At 41.3% G+C, this 21004-nt stretch overlaps 1 protein-coding gene across 1 annotated transcript; it reads left to right on the forward strand.

Annotated features, from left to right (window-relative positions):
• The first annotated feature begins 1418 nt into the window (after positions 1-1418).
• On the forward strand, positions 1419-14730 carry CRABP1 (cellular retinoic acid binding protein 1). The gene is made up of 4 exons (XM_021546799.4): positions 1419-1803; positions 2225-2403; positions 5041-5154; positions 14402-14730. Exons 1-4 carry the CDS (start codon positions 1581-1583, stop codon positions 14450-14452), a joined length of 567 nt encoding a protein of 188 aa, XP_021402474.3. The 5' UTR covers positions 1419-1580; the 3' UTR covers positions 14453-14730.
• Positions 14731-21004: the final 6274 nt, after the last annotated feature.

Here is a 21004-nt window from a genome sequence, read left to right on the forward strand (position 1 = left end):
TGCAATAGGAAATTGTGTGTCTTTTTTTTTTAAGTGCTTTTCTTTGAGGCGATTTGAAATTTTAAATGAAGTATTTCAGATGGAAATTAGTTTATTGTTATTTACTAAAATAACTGAAGGATACTTCATGCTCTGGCTCTTGTTTTGGGTTTGTATTGCTCTGTTTCTCTTTTTAGAGAAACCCTGTTATTGAAAACATATATTCCTCTCCAGGAAATATTCATTTCCTGGAAGAAAACCAGATTTTTAATCAAAATATTTCCATTAAAGAGCTATGCCAGGTCTCCAGGGTGTTCTTCTGGAAAGGCAGAAACAAAAATCAGTAGAAAAAGAGTGACAATCAACAGACAAGTACTTGGTTCTGCTCTGTGGTTCTTATTCAGGTGAAGTTCTTCCTGGAATAAAAAAATGAGAGCAAATTTCAGCATATATAGAATCCTGTCTAACATACTAAAGTAACTCCCAGAACTATTCATTTTCCAGGAGTAAACACATTTTATACATAACTCAAGTAACCTACATGTTCATTTTATAGAATCTAACAAGTGAAGAATGATTGCAAATGTACCATGAAGTTGGTTCAGTAAAGTTTTTCCTATAATTAAAATACATCTGACTCTGTTCTGAGTGGGAAATCACAGGCCTCCGAATGTTTTTACTGTTCCCTTATGTACAACAGCAGCAGAAAAACTCCATATGCCTTAACCTGTCAAATTCTGTTCCACCTTATCATGTGGATTAATCAGCTGCAATAAAGAACTTCAATCTAGCATTTTTGACCTGAAACTGAGGGATTCAAAGCAAAGACAATGGAAAAGGTCATGGAAAGTATGAGGGGCTCAGAACAGCAGTCTAATCTTCAGCACACTGGTGCTAATTTAAGTAAGTGTGAAATAGCTTGCTGTGTTTCTCCACAAAAGCTTGTGACTGCCACGGGCACTGTTCTTCCTGATGCCAGTTCTGCACCTACATCTTCCTGCTTCCAACAGTGCCAGAGAGCACTGGGAATGCTTGGTTATGGTGGGGACTGCTTTAGGTGCTGTGTATCTCTTTGTCCTTCACCCTTCTCAAAGGGGAGACTTGGCTCAGGGCAGTGACAGCTTCCTTACAACAGTTCCCTATCCTGGAAAGAGTTCTGCTCCCTGCCACCCTTTGGAGCTGCTGGCTGTCCCAGTGAGCAGTGCTGGGGGCAGGTTGGCAGCTGGGTGGCCCGTGCATGCGGGGGCTCAGGGTGAGGTGTGATGGGCTGCTGTGCCTCGGCCCTGCCGTGCTGGGGTCAGCCCAACGTGAGCCTGGAGAGATTGGCACCTGGTTGGATAGCCCTCTGCCTTCCTTGCCTGCCTCTGGAGCCTCATTGTCCACCTCATTTGTGGGACAAGTGACAATCAGGCTCTCATTCTTGGGCAGCCCAGCAGAGGCAGCTGCAGAGCCTGCAAGGCAGGCGACAAACGGTGGTGGATGGAGAGGCCAGGAAGGAAGGAAGGATGGATGGATGGATGGATGGATGGATGGATGGATGGATGGATGGATGGATGGATGGATGGCCATGACTGGGAGGGGGATGGCTGTCTGGCGGTGTGATGCTGGCCCGAGGGAAGGGGTGGGGAGCCGGGTGGGTGTGCCCGGCTCTCCCTGCCGCTGCCGCCGCGGTCCGCCCAACTCACAAGGTGCCTGAGCCGGAGAGCGAGCAGCAGCGCCGCGTCCCCTCCGCCCTCCGCAGCGCCCGCCCCGCAATGCCCAACTTCGCAGGCACTTGGAAGATGAGGAGCAGCGAGAATTTCGACGAGCTGCTCAAGGCGCTGGGTGAGTGGCGGGGGAGCCGGGCAGCGGGCTGTGTCCCGCGGGAGGGGACGCGGGGCGGCAGCTGCAGCGGCGCTCCGGTGTCCGAGGCTCCCGGGAGAGCTCCGTGCGCCGGCCGCGGCCGGGAGAGGCTCCCGCCGCTGCGGGGCACGGCTCAGAGCCCTGCCCGGGGCGGGGCGGCCGGGGCACGGTCCTGCCCGGGGAGCTGGGCTGCCGCTGGCCCGGCGTTCTGCCGCAGGGAGCTGCGAGCCCGCGGGGCGGCCGCGGCAGCCGCCGAGCGCTCCCGGGCGCCCCAGCTGCGCCCGGCGGCTACGCGCCGTGCCCCGGCCTCTCGCCCCGCTCCGCGATCTGTGTGATGCTTGGCGAGCTCGGCCCAGGGCACGGCCGGCGACTTCAAGCTGCGCTTCCTCTCTGCTTCACCCAGGTGTCAATGCCATGCTCAGGAAAGTGGCGGTGGCAGCCGCCTCCAAACCCCATGTGGAGATCCGCCAGGACGGGGACCAGTTCTACATCAAAACTTCCACCACTGTCCGCACCACTGAGATCAACTTCAAAATCGGGGAAAGCTTTGAGGAGGAGACGGTGGATGGACGAAAGTGCAGGGTAGGAGGAGAGCTGGGGCGTGTGCATATGTGTGGGGGGTGTATGTGTTACCAAGTTCTTTTTAGATGGGACAAACACATTGCTGCTCGTGTACGCAGGCAGTGGCATTGCTGTCCTCCACCCTCTTCTTGAAACGCTCTTGAGGGTTCTTGATGGTCACCGCTTCTCTTGTCCCTCTTTCAGGACAAAACTGAAATCTCAAGGCAACGGGACATTATGGATCCTGAAAGCAGAGTTCGGATGTCTGGTTTCCAGCTTGGCAGGGTTTACTTCTTCTCGTTTTGCTTCCCTCTCCCCTCAGCTCCAGTGAAAGCTCTCCCCAGCTTCTGTCCCTGACACAAACATGGGAATTGGTGGAGCAAGAGAGACCTCAAGAGTCAGGATTTAGTGCACAAATCTGACATAGCTTTTGTCCTAGATTGAATCAGATGAGTTCTCAAGCAGGACCACAGACTGTTGGTTGGGGCTGAAATCCTCTTTCACACCCTTGCCAAGTGCATATGCCCAGTTTACTGATAGATAGCTCTTTAACAGTGTATGACAGGCTTTCAGCAGGTATTATACCAGCCAGAATTACACCATCTCCTTGAGCAGAAGTGCATTAGAGGGCATTCACTGCAGTGTTTTGGGCTTGATTCTGTGTATGAGACCCTTTGTAACCACTTCTGAGGCCGTGGAGGGGAATTTGCATCAGCAGCATCTGATACCAGGTTCTTGCTGGTGTAGAGATGTTGGATCTGAGATTTGGGGAACTGGGCTGTGGTCATAGCTGCCTTTTGAAAACCATTATTGAAGGCATTTCTTCAGACAGTTTACTCTCATAATTATAAAGAAGTATATATAAGTATATATAAAACTCTTATAAAAGAAGTACAAATAAAGATTCTCAGAAGGTAGTCTCAAATAAGGATATATCCAGTGTTGGTGAAATAATCTACTTTTCAAAATATGATCTCTCCTAAGTCTTGGATGAGTTTTTGAGACCATTTTTATCACTAAAAATTTAGAACATACAGTCTTCAGTGCAATTGCTATCAACATAAATTTATGAAAAAGGAAGCAGATTCTGGGAGTCAGTGAATATTTAGAACATCCACTTACTCTCTAGGATGAGTTATCATATATTTAACAGTTTGTCCAGGAAATATTGCAGGCTTTGTTAATTTATCTTGTTCAACAAAAGTGTCTTCATACATAATGCATATACAATAAATGTGACCCGCTGCCTAGAGAAGGATTTATTGCTGCAGATGGAAAAACAATAATTATGGCTGTAAGCTATGAAAGCTGTAAAGAAATGGATTTGTGAAGAAGTAAATTTTTTCCATGTGTTGTGACATTATTTATAGTCCACTCTCAGGAGTAAGTTCTGCTGCTGTGTGTATATAACCAAGATGTGGCCACTGAGCAGAAACTGACAGATAATAAAATAATACTCCAGAATGTAGTTTGCAGTATCTGGCAAAACTGCTGACTGGTGATAGATTTTGATATACTTTATGGGGTGGAGGGTTTTGTACTGCCAACTAACTTGATCCATTGTCTGTGCAGACAAAAAGGGCGTCATATATGGTTGTACTTCAAGGCACAGCTTCTAGAACTGCCATTTGAGATGGCTTGTTGGTTTATAAAATCTATTGTTTTGAAAAATATTCAAAAACTAAACAGCTAATTTTAGATCAAAGTAAAGGGATTTTTCCCTTGGAAAGTCTGGGAACTGTTAACTTGAATTTAGGCATACGTATGCACACACACACATGTATATGTAGATGTATATAATCACAGACTAGTAAATGTCTCCCCTGTGTAGCTATAAAGTGATTGCTTGAACATTCATTACAGGGCATCCTTCTGCACAGCTGTTCCATTGCACTGTGGAGTAATAGTTCAGTGCTTGAATGAAAAGCAACAGAGTCAGGGCTTGCCTGTTTGTGAAAGTTTAACAAAATCCTGTCATTTCAGGTTCTTTTATTTTTCAGTGGTTTCATAGTCATTATTCAAATGCTTTGAAAAATGTCCAAGGGTATTTCAATCTCCAGATTCACAACCTTAAAAAAGTAAAGCGACAAACAATTGAATTCTTACAATGTTTTTTTAAATTTAGCTGTGATTTATTCTAGTTTGATAGCTCAATATATTTAATACACAGTTAACTTGGCACAGTGCCGTAGAGCAGGAAAGATTGTAAGTGAAAAATACCGTATTATGTATGACTACAACATGATATATACAGTTGTTTATGCTTTTACTCTTAGGGGACTTTGTATTGATAAATAACATGTCAGATCAAATCATATGTGTACAAAGATGCTTGGGAATGCAGGAACTACATTAGCATGTTCCTAAATTACACTACCCAACATCAAGCATTTGATGGAAACTGAGTGTCTTTACACTGAAAAAACACATTTGCAATTACTTTGTTACTAATATATTATTCCTCGTTCCAAAATGCCCCATCACACCTTAATTTTTATTTCACCACTTTCCACTGATTATTTTTTTCCTTTGCCTTTGACTATCTATGTGTTGCTCCTTTAGTGGAGCAATTATTCTCACTACTTGTCATTGTTGTCTCTGTATTATGCTGCTGGAGAATATAATTAATATATTTCCTAATGGTTTTCTTGCCTGTAGAGTTTGGCCACTTGGGAGAATGAAAACAAGATCTACTGCAAACAAACTCTTATTGAGGGAGATGGTCCCAAAACATACTGGACTCGAGAATTAGCTAATGATGAGCTGATTTTGGTAAGAAATTTGAACTCCCTCAATATGTGTAACATATTAACAGGTTTTTTTTTAGTAATATGAGCTATTATTTTTCTTTACTTAAATCCATCTGGAAGACTGCCATTTTTATAATCCTCTACCTTACAATTAATACATTGCTTTTTTTCCCTTTCTTTTTTTTTTTCCCTTAAACAAATGGATCTATATGCATGTTCTGACTCACATTCAATTGTTAAAACTTTCACCATACTAATACTGGTAGAATAATCACCAGTTGGCCACTTCTGCTCTGTAAATTCACAACATCATCAAAGAATTTGCTTGATTTATTGCAAATTTTCTCTGGTGAGATCAAGGCATTTGACCTCATTTCTGGAGAATCTTCTTTTTAGGCATGTGCATAATACTGCTTCTTATCCATGGTCATATGGCACATAACAGGAAATATATGCATGTTGTGAGTATGCTCTAATCCCTCCTGTTTCTGAAAATATGTCATTTCCTCCCATATCTCTGCCACCTTGCCCAATTCCCTGATTACCTTCAAGTCAGATTGAGAATTGCCTTCCTGAGTTTCATAGAAATACAGAGATTTGCACATTTGCTGTCAGGCTATATTCCCCCAGTGAGCTTCCATCTGGCAGAGTGTGACTGTGGGCATTGTGAGCAGCACCTCTGCAACTGCCTGGCCGTGCCCCCCCAGTCACACAGGGTCTGTTTATTCACATTGTGCTTACTTCTGCCAGAGTTCTCTTTGCTGCATCCTTCCTCAGTAGTCACTCCATATTAATCTGGATAATGCAGTATCTGCATCTGAGTAAAGACACAGTAGCACAGTTCAGCTCGAGTTCAAGATCATTTTATTGCACATGTTCTAACTAGTGAATTCTGGATAAATAGTTGATTAGGCTGTTATGCCTCATCAGTTTGGACATGGAAGACAGGCTCCTGGAGTGGTAGGTAAGAAAACATCAAAGCAGGGAGGTTTTATTTCTAACTATCACACTAACTAACCCTCTGCACTTTAAAAAACAAACAGCCTCCCCAGTGTTTCTCTAAAGCAGATAGAGTTCTGTTTTTAAGATCGTATCTGAAACAAAAACAGGACTCAAGCCTAACCAAGCATAAACAAAAATCTTCTAAGGTGTTAATATTATTGCAGACATCTTGGAACTGTTTACCCATATGAGGACATGTGCTGTTAGTGAAATCACACTGGTTTCTAATGAATGAATACTCCAATGCTGCATAACTTCTTTTGATTCAACCACTGGAATTCTATATATTATCACAAAACTTTAGCAGGCAAAGTACTTTGATCTCTGCTTTGCATCTTTAGATGAAATGCAGTGGACAAAATATTCTCAACTATAACTTTTCCAGCTTTCTAACAATACATTTCTGTAGTGTATTACTTAAGCAACAAGCTGATGAGGCAGCTGTTAAATAAAGTGCACTGCTCCGAGCAAAGCAAGAAAGCCGCTCATAATACAATTGCCTCCTGCTAGCAGCAATGTGAACTTACCCTGCTGGGGAGGAATAATGAACTTTGATCAGAAACCAGAGGGATTCAAAGATTTAAAGCCATCTAACCTTTTTTTCTTGTTTAATGCAGTCTGTTGAAATTTGTGAATTAATTATTTTTACAATTAGGATATAAATTCGAACAAGTTGCTTCTTATTAACATATTTTCTTTTATAGGAACTCAGAATTTTTGATAAGTTGATTTTCTGGTTAATTTCCTTGGCATTAGAATATACATATTTCTTTTAATTGGTGTATGTGTAGATTCAACTTCCAGTCATTCCATCATTGTGTATAAAAGAACCTTGATAATATGCCTAGAATTTGTTATTGCAAATACTTCTCTTAACACCAGATCAAGCCACCTCTTAGAAGAACTTTCTGGTTGTGAAGCTAAACTACTGGAAGACCTTGAGTCTTTCAATGTAAAGAAAGCTTTCATTGAATCATTATTTGAGTGCTTTTTTAACCCTGTCCAATTTATCAATTTCCTTCTTAAACTAAGAAAGCCAGAATGATATGTACTGTTTGTTTTGCTAGCAATCTAGCACCTGATGTTATGGTGATTTCCTCTCCCTACTCTTATTTGAAATGATCCTGATTTATACGCAAAGCTTTGGTAACACTTTCATGGTTTCCATTTCCCCAGACCCATCCCCTTCCTGTCTCAGGCAAGCTGGAATTACGTTCATTGATTGCAATGCATGATTTTACCGTGGCCATTATGAAAATTTGGTATTTGTTTCCAAGTGATCCAGATCATTCTTTCTGTATTTTTACTTTTCAATATGAAATACAGTTTCATTCTCCTACCTCTTTGAGCATAGTGACCTCTTTTGCTTTATTAAGTATTATGACAATAATTCATCCTCAGGACAAGCATTTTCAAGCCCTCATGACATTTGATGGGACTGAATGTTCAGATCTTCTAAAGACATGGGTTGATGTTCAAGATCTGACAGCCGAAAGCTCAGCAATGAGGTGTTTCTGGGAGTAATGGTGGTGTGAGACCTCTGGTCCTTTGCAGAAGCTGAAATGATCCTTCTGGAAAAAAAATAAAAGCTAAAAATTAACCCTTTTGGGAGACAACAAAAGGTTCTACTGTTTGGAGAGAGACAGAAGAGAATAAGCGACATTTTCTTATTTGTGGTCCCTAATTTTAAAGCCCCAGAACATTCCTTCAGAGAACTGGGCTTTAGAAGCTGAACTATTTGAAGGGAGTGGCTGAGGTGTTTTCAGCACCTGTAAAAGGGAACAAGGTAGGAATCAGGGCCCTTAGTGAGAAGACTCTATTGATCTCTTACCTCTCCACTGTATTTGGGTTTTTCATCACTCCAGTAAGCAAAGATTCAACATATTAGATTATTTTATTTTATGTTTGGCAAATTTCCTTGGATCTGAGTCTGCAAACCTCCACTTATATCTTACTTCAAAACCAAGATCACAATGAGAAGAACAGAACAGATCTCTGTCTTCTTCTTCTTCTTCTTCTTCTTCTTCTTCTTCTTCTTCTTCTTCTTCTTCTTCTTCTCCTCCTCCTCCTCCTCCTCTTAAAGCCCCTCTTCAGTAACCAACCACTTTAAAATGCTTGTATGTAACAGATTCAACTTAAATTGATTTCTTTCTTCTTCCACCCTCAGAGCTTTCTTAGGGATCTTTAGGACCTGAAATTCATTCTCATTCAGTTTTGCTGTCCATATTGCTTCAAATATTTAACAATTTCCATCTTCACGCTTCTTAAATCTCCCTTCTTACCTAAGAAATGTTTTCTGTTCCTTTGCTCTCTCTGATGCGCTTCAGTAAGGCTCTGTTTCTGTTTCTCTATCATAAAAAATTATTTCAAGAGGTCTTGAGACTCCTTATTCACTATTAGATGCGGTTGCAGAAGAAATCAAGAAAAGTCATACCCAGTATGAAAGAAATTTCAAGAAAGAATGTAAACTGTGTTAGATTGAGGCATGAATTGAAGAAAGGCTTGGGGTAATAGGCAGGGGGTAAGAAATTAGTTTTACTCTGTTAGTATTGGCTCCATAAATGTTGGAGCTTTGCCATATAATTTTGATCTAAAATCCTACATTGCTTAGGGTATTAATTTGATTATGGTATTTTCCCAGTGTAAGGATATATTTTTTCTTCAACACAGCATATTAAATAAAATGCACTTCTTAGCCCATATAATAAAAAAAACCCCAGTGTTTAATTGCCATGACTTCCACAGAGCTAAAATAGAAACCATATTACTCTATAATTATCAATCTTTCTTGCATCCTGGCAGAAGAACTCCTTATGTTCTTCAAAGATATTTCCTTGGAGTAAAATGATGGTCTTGCAAGTAACATCATGTCCTCTGGTATACAGATGTTGAGAACACACTATTTAGTTAGCAAAGGTTATATTTACCTTCAGTTACCTTCAGTTCTCCTTAGCTCCTTGCAGCATGGAGAAAAAAAATTGCTCTTATTAGTATATAAATAATATTTGGCACATACAATGACAGATGTAGGCCTGAAGTCCTCTTAGAAAAAGAATTCTTTCAGCCAAGGGAGGGAAGGAGGATCAAGTTTTACTTTGTAAAAAGATGGTCTGAAAACTAGAACATTGATCTAAAACTAGAACATTGCAGTATCTTTTATCAAAGCTGTTTATTCTAATCTCATCTGATGCACTTGGGATTTCAGCACTGCATTTTCAGAATTACTGAACAGTGTAGATAAAAATTACATAGAATGTGCAAGCAAGGGAGGGTGGAAAGGGTAGTTCCCCACTGAAGTCGACATTTATTTGTCTTGACTGTATCTTTATATTGTATTGTACTTTAGGATTATACACAGAGTCAGGATATCTGTATTTACAACTCTACATTCATAAAGTATACTTGGATTAGCATTTGAGCAATCAAGATTGGAATATAACACAAAAAATATATATTTCTTTTATTTGTTTGAAAATTATGACCTGGAATTAAGTGCCTTTTCTTCTTTTCATTATACTCACAATGTTGTTGTTGTTGCTGTGTATTTTTGTCAGGGACATTAATGAGCTATCAATCACTTATGTAAGTCAGGAGAACAAAAGATCTGCTCTTTGCAAAGTTAAAGGATACTGCTTACAAATATTGGCTATTCAAATGAGACACATTTATATTCAAACCTTAGGTGCATTGCTGCTTTCATGACTGCTCATGCCTCTATTGATTTAAGTTTAATCTGTAACACAGAAATGTTTTAAAGTGGATGATTACTGAGGAAGGGCTTTGTAAACAGCCTCTGACCACATTTTACACAGTTCACCTATCACACAGGGGTTCTCAGAATCAATTGTAGCAAGGGTCAAAGATCAGAACATTGGTGCGGGTTCAAGCATGGTTTCTATTTTATATTCCCTCCTCAGAAAAATCATGCCATAGTTGATCAAAGCTAGTGAACTGTGGAGCCTAGATGGGCGAGTGAACATTTTTTCAATTATTTTGCTGACTTCTGAAATTCAACATAGTATGTGAGAAGGATCAATGCAGATTTGGAAAGAGATTTTGCAGTGGAATGCTGAAATGTGTGATGTGCCTTAGCCTTACATCAAACAATGGCAAACTACCTAAGTGTTTAACTTTTCTATAACTTCTGGAGAGTGATCTTACATAAAATCAGTTATCAAAAGAAAGGTCTAGTCATATCATGCTCATAATGAGGGGATTGCTGCTGTTCCCTTTAGAGCAGCCTTGACAGAAGTTCAGAAGCCTGTAATAATGCATGTGTGTGTGTTGCAGGGGCCTAATGCTTTAATTTACTCTTCGGGATGAGCAGATTTACAAGGGGGCTTAGGGATCTACAGCCCCTGCTCACTCCTACAGCCTTGCCAGGAACACATCCCAAACAATAAAAGAAGCCAAAGCCATTTGCATTTTGGCTGCACCCGATCCTGAATGCAGCTTCTTGTAATACCACTTGTAGCTTTGATGTCCTCTGTGCACTGGCTTTCAATTAAAACTGGCAGATACCACTGTCTCAGATCTCTGTCATTCATCTTCTGCATAACTTTGAGGAAACTGCATAATATAGCAGTGCTCAAACGCAAATACTGACATTTAGGCCCCTCGAGAAATCACCTAATTTGGCATGGTGCTGTCAATTGATATCCTGAGGAACATGAGATTGTGAATTGGGTGATTTGCTATTAATAGCCAAGTTTGAAAGTAGGGGCTGCACATTCAGTGACTATGGCCTTAAAGGATCAACTTCTTTCTTAAAATTTATGGGAGTTGGGAGGAGAATGGAAATAGGCAACGTGACTTTGTTGTGAAAATTTATATCTTTATTCTAAATAGCATGGAATTGTGCAGGTCGACAAAGCCTTTTCTGAGGATTCATTTAAGTAGTACCTTCTTTTCTCCATCAGTTTGCTGATGGATACTGTCTTTCTTTTGTAAGTTGTCTGCATTTTGATTAGTCATGAGCAGATAAAGGGATTTTTGCATACACTGGCAGAAGTAATCTTTCCCAGGTGATTGTTTCAATCACACTCTTCCTCATTATACTGTGTGCTCCACCTACCACAAAGCCTCCTCAGCAAATATTTATAAAGAATGCCTTCAAAAAGCAGATTTGCTCCTACAGAAATATATTATTGCCCTGTAATTCTCTTTTAATCTCTTATGATGTCAGTGGTCATCAGATTTTGAGTGAACTGAGAGAGGTCAATTTATTGGATTATCCCCCTGCACAGGGCTTTGTTTGCAGTGTGCTTTTGGACTCTTAGCTACAGATTATGACAAGCTAAGTGAAGAAAACAATTCTGTAATTTGCAGTCATGGCAAATCTAAAATCCTGTTTTAGATTTAGATAGAAGCCTTGCCTTGCAGCATTTTATGATATAAGTGGGACATTTCCAAGCCAATGAGAAGGTGGTGTTTGAAAATCCTGCATCTTCTTGTTACATGTGAATTACAATTTGGTAGCATTGCACTTTTTTTCAGTTGCTCTGATGAAACTTCACCACCAAATAGCCAGGACTGCTCATTCTTTTTTCATTTGGAATTTCTACTGCTTTGAATAATGGAAATCTTTAAAGTCTGCTTCTTAGAACAGGAATTATCACTTCTTTTGAGTCTAGAATTGAAACCATAGTCACTAACCTGCTTCATCCTACCACCGAATACAAGGATTTAAATGTGAAGAATAGAGGAATAACACCTTTTGGGTTTGGATCCTCCCCTGACCTTGGCCCAGCTGTACATTAGACATTTCTGAGAGTTACCATTGAAACCTTGTTTCAATGTGGACTTAAACAAAAAAGGTGTTTTCCTATCTTATTACTGTGTTAATAAAGCCCTTTATGTGCTTCAATTACATTGTTAATCATCTGAATGTGTATAAGGTATGAAATCTAGGTGCTAAAAATGCAGTTTATTCCTGAAACAGGTCAGAGGCCACATAGCCTAAGCCGGGTCTTCAAGGAAAGGATGTCTTACTTGTTTGAGAAGTGCACAGTGGTTACATGGTACTCCAGAATAATTGTAATTGTGCTTTGCATGATTTCTATCTCTTTGCAATCCAAATTTAAAGACATTATCGTGTTAAATTATAGTGGTTTTCCAGACTGTGAGAATGATGTGTTGTGGAGTCCATATGTATAGCAACTGATTTTTTTAAAATTTGGGTTCCCTGAATATGTCCATATTTTCTTGATTTTTGTCCAGAGTAATGTCAATGTAATCCTTTGCCTGAAATTTTTGCAAGTCTAGCTGGATGCTGGAAATACAAATTGAGGATCCTGTGTCACAAACATGCTGAGCTGTGCCTCTCTGAGTGCACAGCAGTCTGTGCTGCTGCTACTCACCCATACTATTGAGCTTTCCTAGAAAGCCTTGTGTCTTTTTTCTTCCTCCACAAATTTTAGTCTTTATTTCCACACTCCCTCCTGTGAATCTTCCAAGGAAGCTGCCAGTCAGACTACACTGATGTTTCAGAAGCAAGCTCTGCCCAGGAGCACACCGGGCACTGCAATTTCAGAGGCTCAGATCTACAGTGGCTCCCTTGCAGTGTGCATCACATCTATTTCCATCTACTCTTCCCTGCAGTGTTCCTGCTGATCTGTTCTGAGAATAACTACTGTTGCTTAGCTTTAGGGGAAGGGGGTTTCTCTCTTAACTTGCCTGAAAGAACAGACCTAAATTTTTCCAGGGAGGTTCCATGGGTTTTGGCAAGGAGCTGCTGCAGCCCTTCTCATTCGAGCTGCGCTCCAGCTCTCGATGCGCAGCTCCGGCTGCGGGGCCGGGGCTGTGCCAGCTCGGGGGGACACTACACAGACATTGTTTTACTACTGTTTGTGGCTTGTGTTGAAGTAGCAGCAGGGCACCCAAACCTCCCTGTGCTTAGCAGTGCCTGGATGTGAAAGACAATCACTGTTGCGGGGATCTTACAGTCTCCGTGGAAAACCTTGAGCCCTGGATGGTCTTGACTTTTAATTCCTCTCTCTGGCAAAACTCCTGCTGAAGTAATTTTGCCTTTGAAATTTGGAAATGTTGAAGGAAGCCCCACTAAGGATATTTGCAGCTGGTGCTGTGGACACTAGAGAACTATCTACATCCTTTAATTTTCAGATGTATTAATGTATAATCTAAAAATATATATTAAGCACTGATATGATATTGACATGCATAAAAACAAAGCCTGTATCTCCAAAATACTAACTGACTTATGTCTCCAACAAAGTGAACGAAATAGAAGCCAGAGTCAGTTTTAAAGCCAAGTCTTTTCAAAACATTGGTCAAAACAGGTGTAGAAAGCACTAAAACAAATAGCCAAGCTGAATTTTCATAATGCACTGGGCTAGTTCTTAATGCATGCTTTTCAGTGAGACCTTGGTAGTGACCACAGCCAGACATTCCACCTCAGGCCTTGCTGTTGCTGAGCTCAAAACCTTCTGTTGATATAGCTGAATGTAAAGATTTTTTCAGTCTCTATTTCCTCACTCTTGCCCCTGTTGTTTCCTTCACGCTTAATTGCTCAAATTTTAGCCTGACAGACCTGAAATTACATACAAACCCTTTGGGATTCAGGTGGCTTTCTCAGACAGCCCCCCAGGCACTGTCCTGCCTACCTGTTCTGATAACTGTAGGGCACTCCAGACCCTTCTCTGGTTAACAAACTCACTGGGACGGGCGCAGTCGCCTGCAGGAAGGGCTGCCACTGACGCTGCCACACTCCAGCCTGGAAGAGAAGCTTTGGTATCCCAGGAGGGGCTGCCAGCCACTTGCAGCAGCATCATGTTCACATTATGTACATTCTCTTGGTCTTCATCTTTCCTCCACTGACTTCATTTGCCTGCTTGGATTTATATCTGCAAATATCAAAGAATACCTTTGGAACATGCCATCTGAATTCCACCCTCAGCATTTCTAGTTCAAAGTGCTGCAACTGTTTCTAAATATAACAACAGTACATTCCAAATTTACTTTATTTTCTCATGTTTATTTATCAATTCATGTCAAGAAGCTACAGAAAAAGTATTTATGCATTATTTATCATTCTGACAAAATCCATCCTGCCTTGCAAAATAGGTCATTTACATTGCATTCCTCTTTCAAAATGATTTCTTTCTTTACTCTCATCTGTCAAAAGACATAAGAAAAAGTATTTGTGCTGTGGAACTAGTTACTTTAGTAAAAAAAAATACACTTTGAAATGGTGTTAAATGTTTGCTGGTTCTATCTCTTTTTGATTGATTTTTTTATTTCTTTTCCAGACCTTTGGTGCTGATGATGTTGTGTGCACAAGAATTTATGTAAGAGAATAAAACCATCAATTTACTTGTCATCTGGGATGAAGCGGAGAACTGTGAAAACCCCCAGTATAATGAGCATCTATGTGTGCTGTTACTAATGCAGTGTTGTATGTGACCGTGTGTGTTATATCTGAACCCAGATCCTTTGTTAAGTGTATTTTGCTTTCAGTTTTCATTTCAGACACTATTCCTTCCCACTTTTATGCCATCAATTTTCATGTCTGCTTTGTATTTTGTAGTTGTCACTTCCTTTGGTTTCCTCAGTTATTAAACTTACTGGGCATAACTCACAGCTGTTTGGGGGTGTTTTTAATTGAGAACCCAGCAGTGCTTTGGTTAGGACTGAAACACTTTTTACCCTCTGCTGAAGTCAGTGTGGAGTTTCCCTGCTGTTGGCAGGGAACACCTACAAGGGCAACACGAAGGGATGGAGAGCAAGTGGATGGCAAGGTTTTACAGAACTCCCAGAGCTCTGCTTCTTTCCTTCTTTCTGTCCTCTCTCCTTCTTCCTCCTCTCTATCTCTTGTCCTCTCTTCCTCCCTGTTGAGGAATAATTTGTGTATGCTGTGATTGCTGGGACTGTGCTAAAGCTGAGCCAGACAAGACAAGGTGAGATCTTTCCCCTTTCCTGCTACAGGACAAATAACGTCGTGATCATCACTAATACTTATCATCATCACACCCAAGCACCTCAGGCCTGATCAGAGAGCCAGAAGAATCTGACAGATTTTACTTTTTTGGGCAATAAAAAAAAAATAAAGCTGAGGAATGCTGCTTTCTCACCTGTGACAAAGAGAATTTCCAAAGGCTTCACTCCCCCTCCTTTATGTTGTTATGATGCCATGTTACAACTCTCACTTCTGGTGATTCAAGCTTTAATTCTTTGAGCAACGAGGTGTTTCACAAACCAGAGCCATAGCTCAATAATTAAAAAACCACCACATTTAATGTATTTGTTCTGGCTCAGAGTTCTGGCCGTAGCACTATCAAGTATTGGATTCAAGCTGAGCAGCCAGAATAGATATGACCTAGATAGTCTTCAGTTCTTCAGACTTGGAAGTGTCTCAAGATTGAGACTAGGAGCACTACTTATTTCATTGCAATATCCAATCTTATCTGACTAACTTTTATCTTTGCAAGAGTAATTTTTCTGCTCCATGTCACACAGTAATATAAGATTTTTAAGAGGCTCAACATTAGCAGAATATATGTCCTGTTCACTGGATTCTGCTTACCACTCACAATAGGAAAATGGGACCAAAACTTACTCATCTTGGGACATTCATGAAAAATTACTCTGTCTCTTCATCCCTCACATAGCTAAGCAGAGAAATACCCTTTGATAGGATTGCTGAACAGCCGTGGAGAAATCAGCCAGCTGTTCTGTTCATTGCAGTGTGGCCTACAGAACCACAAGAGGAAAGAAACATTTTCTGTCTCGTCTGCTCTGACAGGTCATGCTTGCTTTCTTTGCCATCAGCACTCAAGATACCATACTGCAGCTGAAAGGAGCAATCCAAGTCGGGGGTTCTTTTCTTCCACACTCTAACCTTAAGCCAGATACTGTTTTTGAGACCTTAGTTCTATTGGTATCAGTGAAATACAGTGTACACTGGCCAACACTGAGGCAGGGGCTGAAATTAGTTCACTGAGGTTTGGATGCAGCTGAAGCTACCCCCCTGTAGGAATAAAACCAAGAGGGAGGATGGCAGGGATCTATCTTTATATTCTATCTTCTTTTAAGATTCAAATTAAAATATTTGGGTGTTTTGTTATAAACAAATTCCACTTCAGGAGAATCTGGATCTGCGTCTGCAATCAGCTGTGCCAAAGGAACACCACAAAAAAGTGCCAGGCTTTGAGCTCGGTCAAAGCTGCTCAGGGATGCAGACAAAACTGTCTTGCCACATCAAGGCTGAGCAGTCAGTAACACTGTATTGCAGGACATGTTGGCACAAGTCATATCCCAGAGCACCAGGAACCCACCAACACCACAAAGGTTTTGCCTCCACCTCCAAGAAGTTGTGTGGTGGATGTAGGTGCTGGTACAAGCTGAAGAGGCAAGTAGTAGAGACAAAGCCAGTGAGTAGAAGGGCTCTTTTGCCATTACAAGAAAACATGCCACTCTTAGCAATTGCCTTTTCTACCTGTGTCTAAAACAGCCCTGATGCACATTTCTGAGGTTTCAGCAAGGTATTGGCATGGGCCTCAAACTGTCTAAAGCCAGTGAGTGCATTTAATAAAAGCAGCAATTTCTCTGCTTCATTTCTAGGAAGGCTCAAGCTAAGCTGTTATGCTGCTCAAGGAAATGTCCTTCAGAAAAATTTCCCATCAACTGGAAAATACCAAGTCAGGTTTCCATCCAGTTGGCAACTACTATCCAAGTAGTAAAGCATGAGCTATGTAACAAGCTTGTAGGAGTTTTGATTAAAAACAGGTTTTGGAGATGTGAGCAACCCTGAATAACTGGGAACTTTCTTCTTACAGGCTTGAAGCTGTTCTCCTAAGCTTCATTTGCAGTCTGGCATGATAGAAGTTCCTTTCGTTAATAATTTCAGTGTGGAAGCTTTACCACTTGATTGAATTCTGTGAAGTTATAATAAACTTACTGGTGCATGGGTAAGTTCCTATGAACAGAGACTAGAACTGGTCCAGGGTCTTAGTTTTATGGCTTATTGTTGAAAGCACAAAGGCCAAATTGCATTTTGTCAGTCCTCTTGGATTTTAAAGCCTTGAAATCTAGGCAGTCAAGGATTCGGAGTGAATTTACTGGCTAAAACCCTTGCAGTTGTCTTTTGCTTTTTTTTTTTCATTGCTGAGATTAAGCTCCTTTGAGAACATAGATGTTGAATAATGCCATGGCAGCCAAAAGAGACAGTTTTATCCAATTTTTGTATAAAAAGTAATGAATTCACATGCACACACATGCCCCTAGATGAGGTGATGGAAGCAGAGTAGAGTTACTGTACTGTGTTGCATTCACAAAAATTAAGTCTCATGATGTCTGAGTGTTAAATGGTTGCTTAGCAGAATAGAGTCCTGTAAGCTTCAGGCAGCTGCTCTCTGCACCCAGGAGGCACAGGTGCCTATAAAACCAAAGGACAATGGAGCACCTAAGGGCTGCATAAGTGGTTTGTTGATTATTTGATAGCATGTGGATGTCTGAAAAGGGCCCCAGGGATTTCACAGATACTGTCTTCCAGATTCAAGTCAAAGAGACACTGCGGCTCTAGGTAGCCAGCCAGGGACAGAGCCTGGCTCACAGTTACATGGGCAAGCAGAAACTTCCCCTCATGCTTCTGTGTTCTAAGCAAGACTTTTGCCACCTGGGCTGGAAACCCTCTGTGGTTCTAAGCACTGACTGGTGACGAGCATGGCCCACCTCAGTCTGGATGGCTGCTGATTGACCACTGGATGCATAAGCACCACCCCACATCTGCTGTGGGGCATCCCTGTGCCCTACAAGCCAAACTCCCGAGCTCTGCAGGATGATGCTGATGACCAAAGGACTTTCTGAGAGTAGAAATGAATGCATGAGGGAACTTTCCTTGTGAGTGTATTACACACTCCTGTTTATGTTTGAGAGCATTTCTCCACACAAAGGAAGCAGAATACAGCCATCTAAGAAGGTGAGAAGTCTTTCACCTTGAAGTTTAAAGGCTTTGTCTTGCCATTGTCTGAACAGTCCTTGAATGGATACAAGTGAGTATTCAGTATTATGCCTAAACATAACTTTCTACAGCTGTTTGAGATATTCTCTGCATCCAAGACATCTGCACCAAGCAGGATCTTCAGGGGAGCTGCACCTTTTTTTTGAAGGAGAGCAGCAGACAAGGGACAAAGCCTGAGGGCATCACAACTGGGTTGGCTGTGACTGGGCAAGTGACTGCCAGCCTCTGTGCCTGCAGGCCTGGGACAGAGCACTGCACATGCCATGATGATAAGCAATGCTACAGGGAGACAAAGAAAGGGTATCTGCAGCAACACGGCACATGGGTAGCATTTCACAACAGCAAGACTTGCCACATGAGTGGAACACTAGGATCCAGTGGCCACATTCTCTGCCCTAAGGCAAGAAGAGCTCATTTTAGGATTTTCCTTTGATTTTCTATACTTTATTCTTAAGCTGCTTTCATAAAACATGTATTGTTTTTCTTCAAGAAAAATAAACATCCTAATCAGTAAACAGATCAGACAGTGAAGTTGGAATCAAAATAATCCACAGTGAAAACTCAAAATATGAAAAAAATTCTCAGCAGAAATGTGACACTGCATTGAATAGTGCAGTTCACAGAAATCTGTCTCACCAGGTCTTTTTGTGTGGATCAGAGCTGTCCCACCACGTGCTGCTTTAGCTCAAGTGATCACTTCTTGCACGCTGAGTGCAAAGAGAACATTTCTGCCCACAGGAAGCACCAAATCCCACATGGCTGCAGAATCCAGAGTCTTTGAATATTTTTAAAATACATGCTCTCTGAGCACTGCCATGTCAAAAGTGGGACAACCTGATGCTCTGCTGACATGATTTGTGGCAGGCACACAGTTCTTTGGCCATGTTCTCTGAACAAAGAGGAGCAAAGGGACTAAACTTTTTTACAAGCTTGAGTAAGATTTGCCATTAGAATTTGCTGTATGGTCACACATTGCAACCAAAAAAGAAGGTGGCAAGGCTTGAAATGGTTTCTGCAGCAGACAATACCACAGTCTTCTGCCAGATATTGCTCTCTCCTGCAAAAACCAGTGGCTCATGAGGAGAGGCAGTTCAGTTGCTCAATCAGAAGGGATGTGACAGCCTAGGTGACTGTTTGAACTATTGTCTGTCTTAAAAGCCCTGCAGATATGTATCTCAATGTTAATCCTCACAGGATGTTCATGTGAAGCTAGGGGACAGATTTCATCATAAGTCTGATGAGTTCACAGAAAGTTTTCAAAGTGCTGAAGCTTTCCTGTCTAAGTAGCTACTGGTGCTGGGAGATAAAGGTGCAATTCGAGTTGTAGTATTCTTACAGAATTGCAGATAGGAATAGCTATGGTGGGTCAGTGTCAAGGTCTCTTCTCCAGATTTTGGTGCCTAAGACTCTTCTCCGAGACTTCTGGGAGCCTGCATATCAAAGTTACTCAGAAAGATCTTTTGAGCACTAATATATAGTACATGCCAGTCCTGAGATTCTGCTGCTTTTAAGATGCTGATGATTGCTGAAGCTATTGCTTTCCATTTCTCTTACTGTAGCTGGGAGATTTTTAAAATGTTCCATATGTGGAAATGTGTGTAGAACTGACACTATGCCATAATGATGCCTAGTGAGTCTGGAACATCTAAATAATGATATTAATTTGCATGATCCTCCGTAGAGTGTGCCAGGACATCAGCAATGACTGCAGTGAGAAAGCCTGTCTCTGAAGTAAGCACCTAATAACTCTTTTTGCAGGAGTTTTTAACACTGAGCTTAGGCATGTGGCAAGGCTAGAGACTGTGAACATATTGCAGTTATTACAGAGCTTGAAGTCCAAGTTCTTTTTAAGACACGTCACTAGTAATGTGTTTTAATCAGAAGTATTTTAGTGAAGTAAATTGGAAGCATCTGGACCTGACTGGTATCCTGTTCTTTCAAGTGTGATTTACTCCATAATTCCTTTAATGAACTGGATATCAATACTATCTGATGAACAGGAAGAATAAACAGTAAAGATCTGTAACACTTTCCATTACAGATTATACATTTCCAGTCCAGTTTATAAAGAAATCTTGCTGTTGTTGAATTTGTTGCAGCAACAAAAGAAATCTTCAATACAGGTCACAGTGCAGCTATGGGAATGGTCACAATGCTGTAAAAGGATCATTTTCAGGGATAGAGCTTTCTTCCTTGCTATTGTTTAAGTAACAGGAGAATTAGTTCATCCACTGATTTATTGCCAGTGTTTCATCCTGCTGGAAAAACACCTAAGAATATACTCCAGGACTTGGGATGGGGGACACCTTGCAACATTTCTCCTGACCTCACAGGGTGCCAAGTGGTATGGGCACAAAACTGTGTTTTCAAGAAAGGGAAGGAGGAGGCAAGAGAGGTGTAGCATGTGTTTGTCTGTGTGTGAAATAGCCATCATGCCACAGGACCTGATTTTCACACAGCTCTAGCAGCCCTAGCTAATGATGAACACAGTGCTTGCTTGCTTTTCTTTCAGTTTATTGGAAAGTGACCCATTTTGTTCAGCAATTATTCACTTCTCTGTGACTGAAAGATAGAGAGATGGCATGACTGAAAAACCTCCCCCCAGTCTTGGGAAACCAGGCTGAAATACAATGAGACATGCACGGGTGACAGAGTTTAGAGACAGAAGGAACACTGGACACTCCTGCAGGTAGGGTGAATGGTGCTATGAAATGAACCATTCCACTATTTTCCCAAAGATTTTTGATTTTCCCATGGGGGTTGATGCTGTGGCACACAAGATTTTTCATGTGAACACAAATAGCTCTTTCCCCTCTCACCACAGCTAGTACTTAGTGTCTTAGTATGTCAGTGGGGAACACTCCGCACTGTATATCAAAGTCTAATACATCTC

This window comes from Lonchura striata, chromosome 10 (assembly GCF_050655825.1).
Source record: "Lonchura striata isolate lonStrDom1 chromosome 10, ASM5065582v1, whole genome shotgun sequence".
Lineage (NCBI taxonomy): Eukaryota > Metazoa > Chordata > Aves > Passeriformes > Estrildidae > Lonchura > Lonchura striata.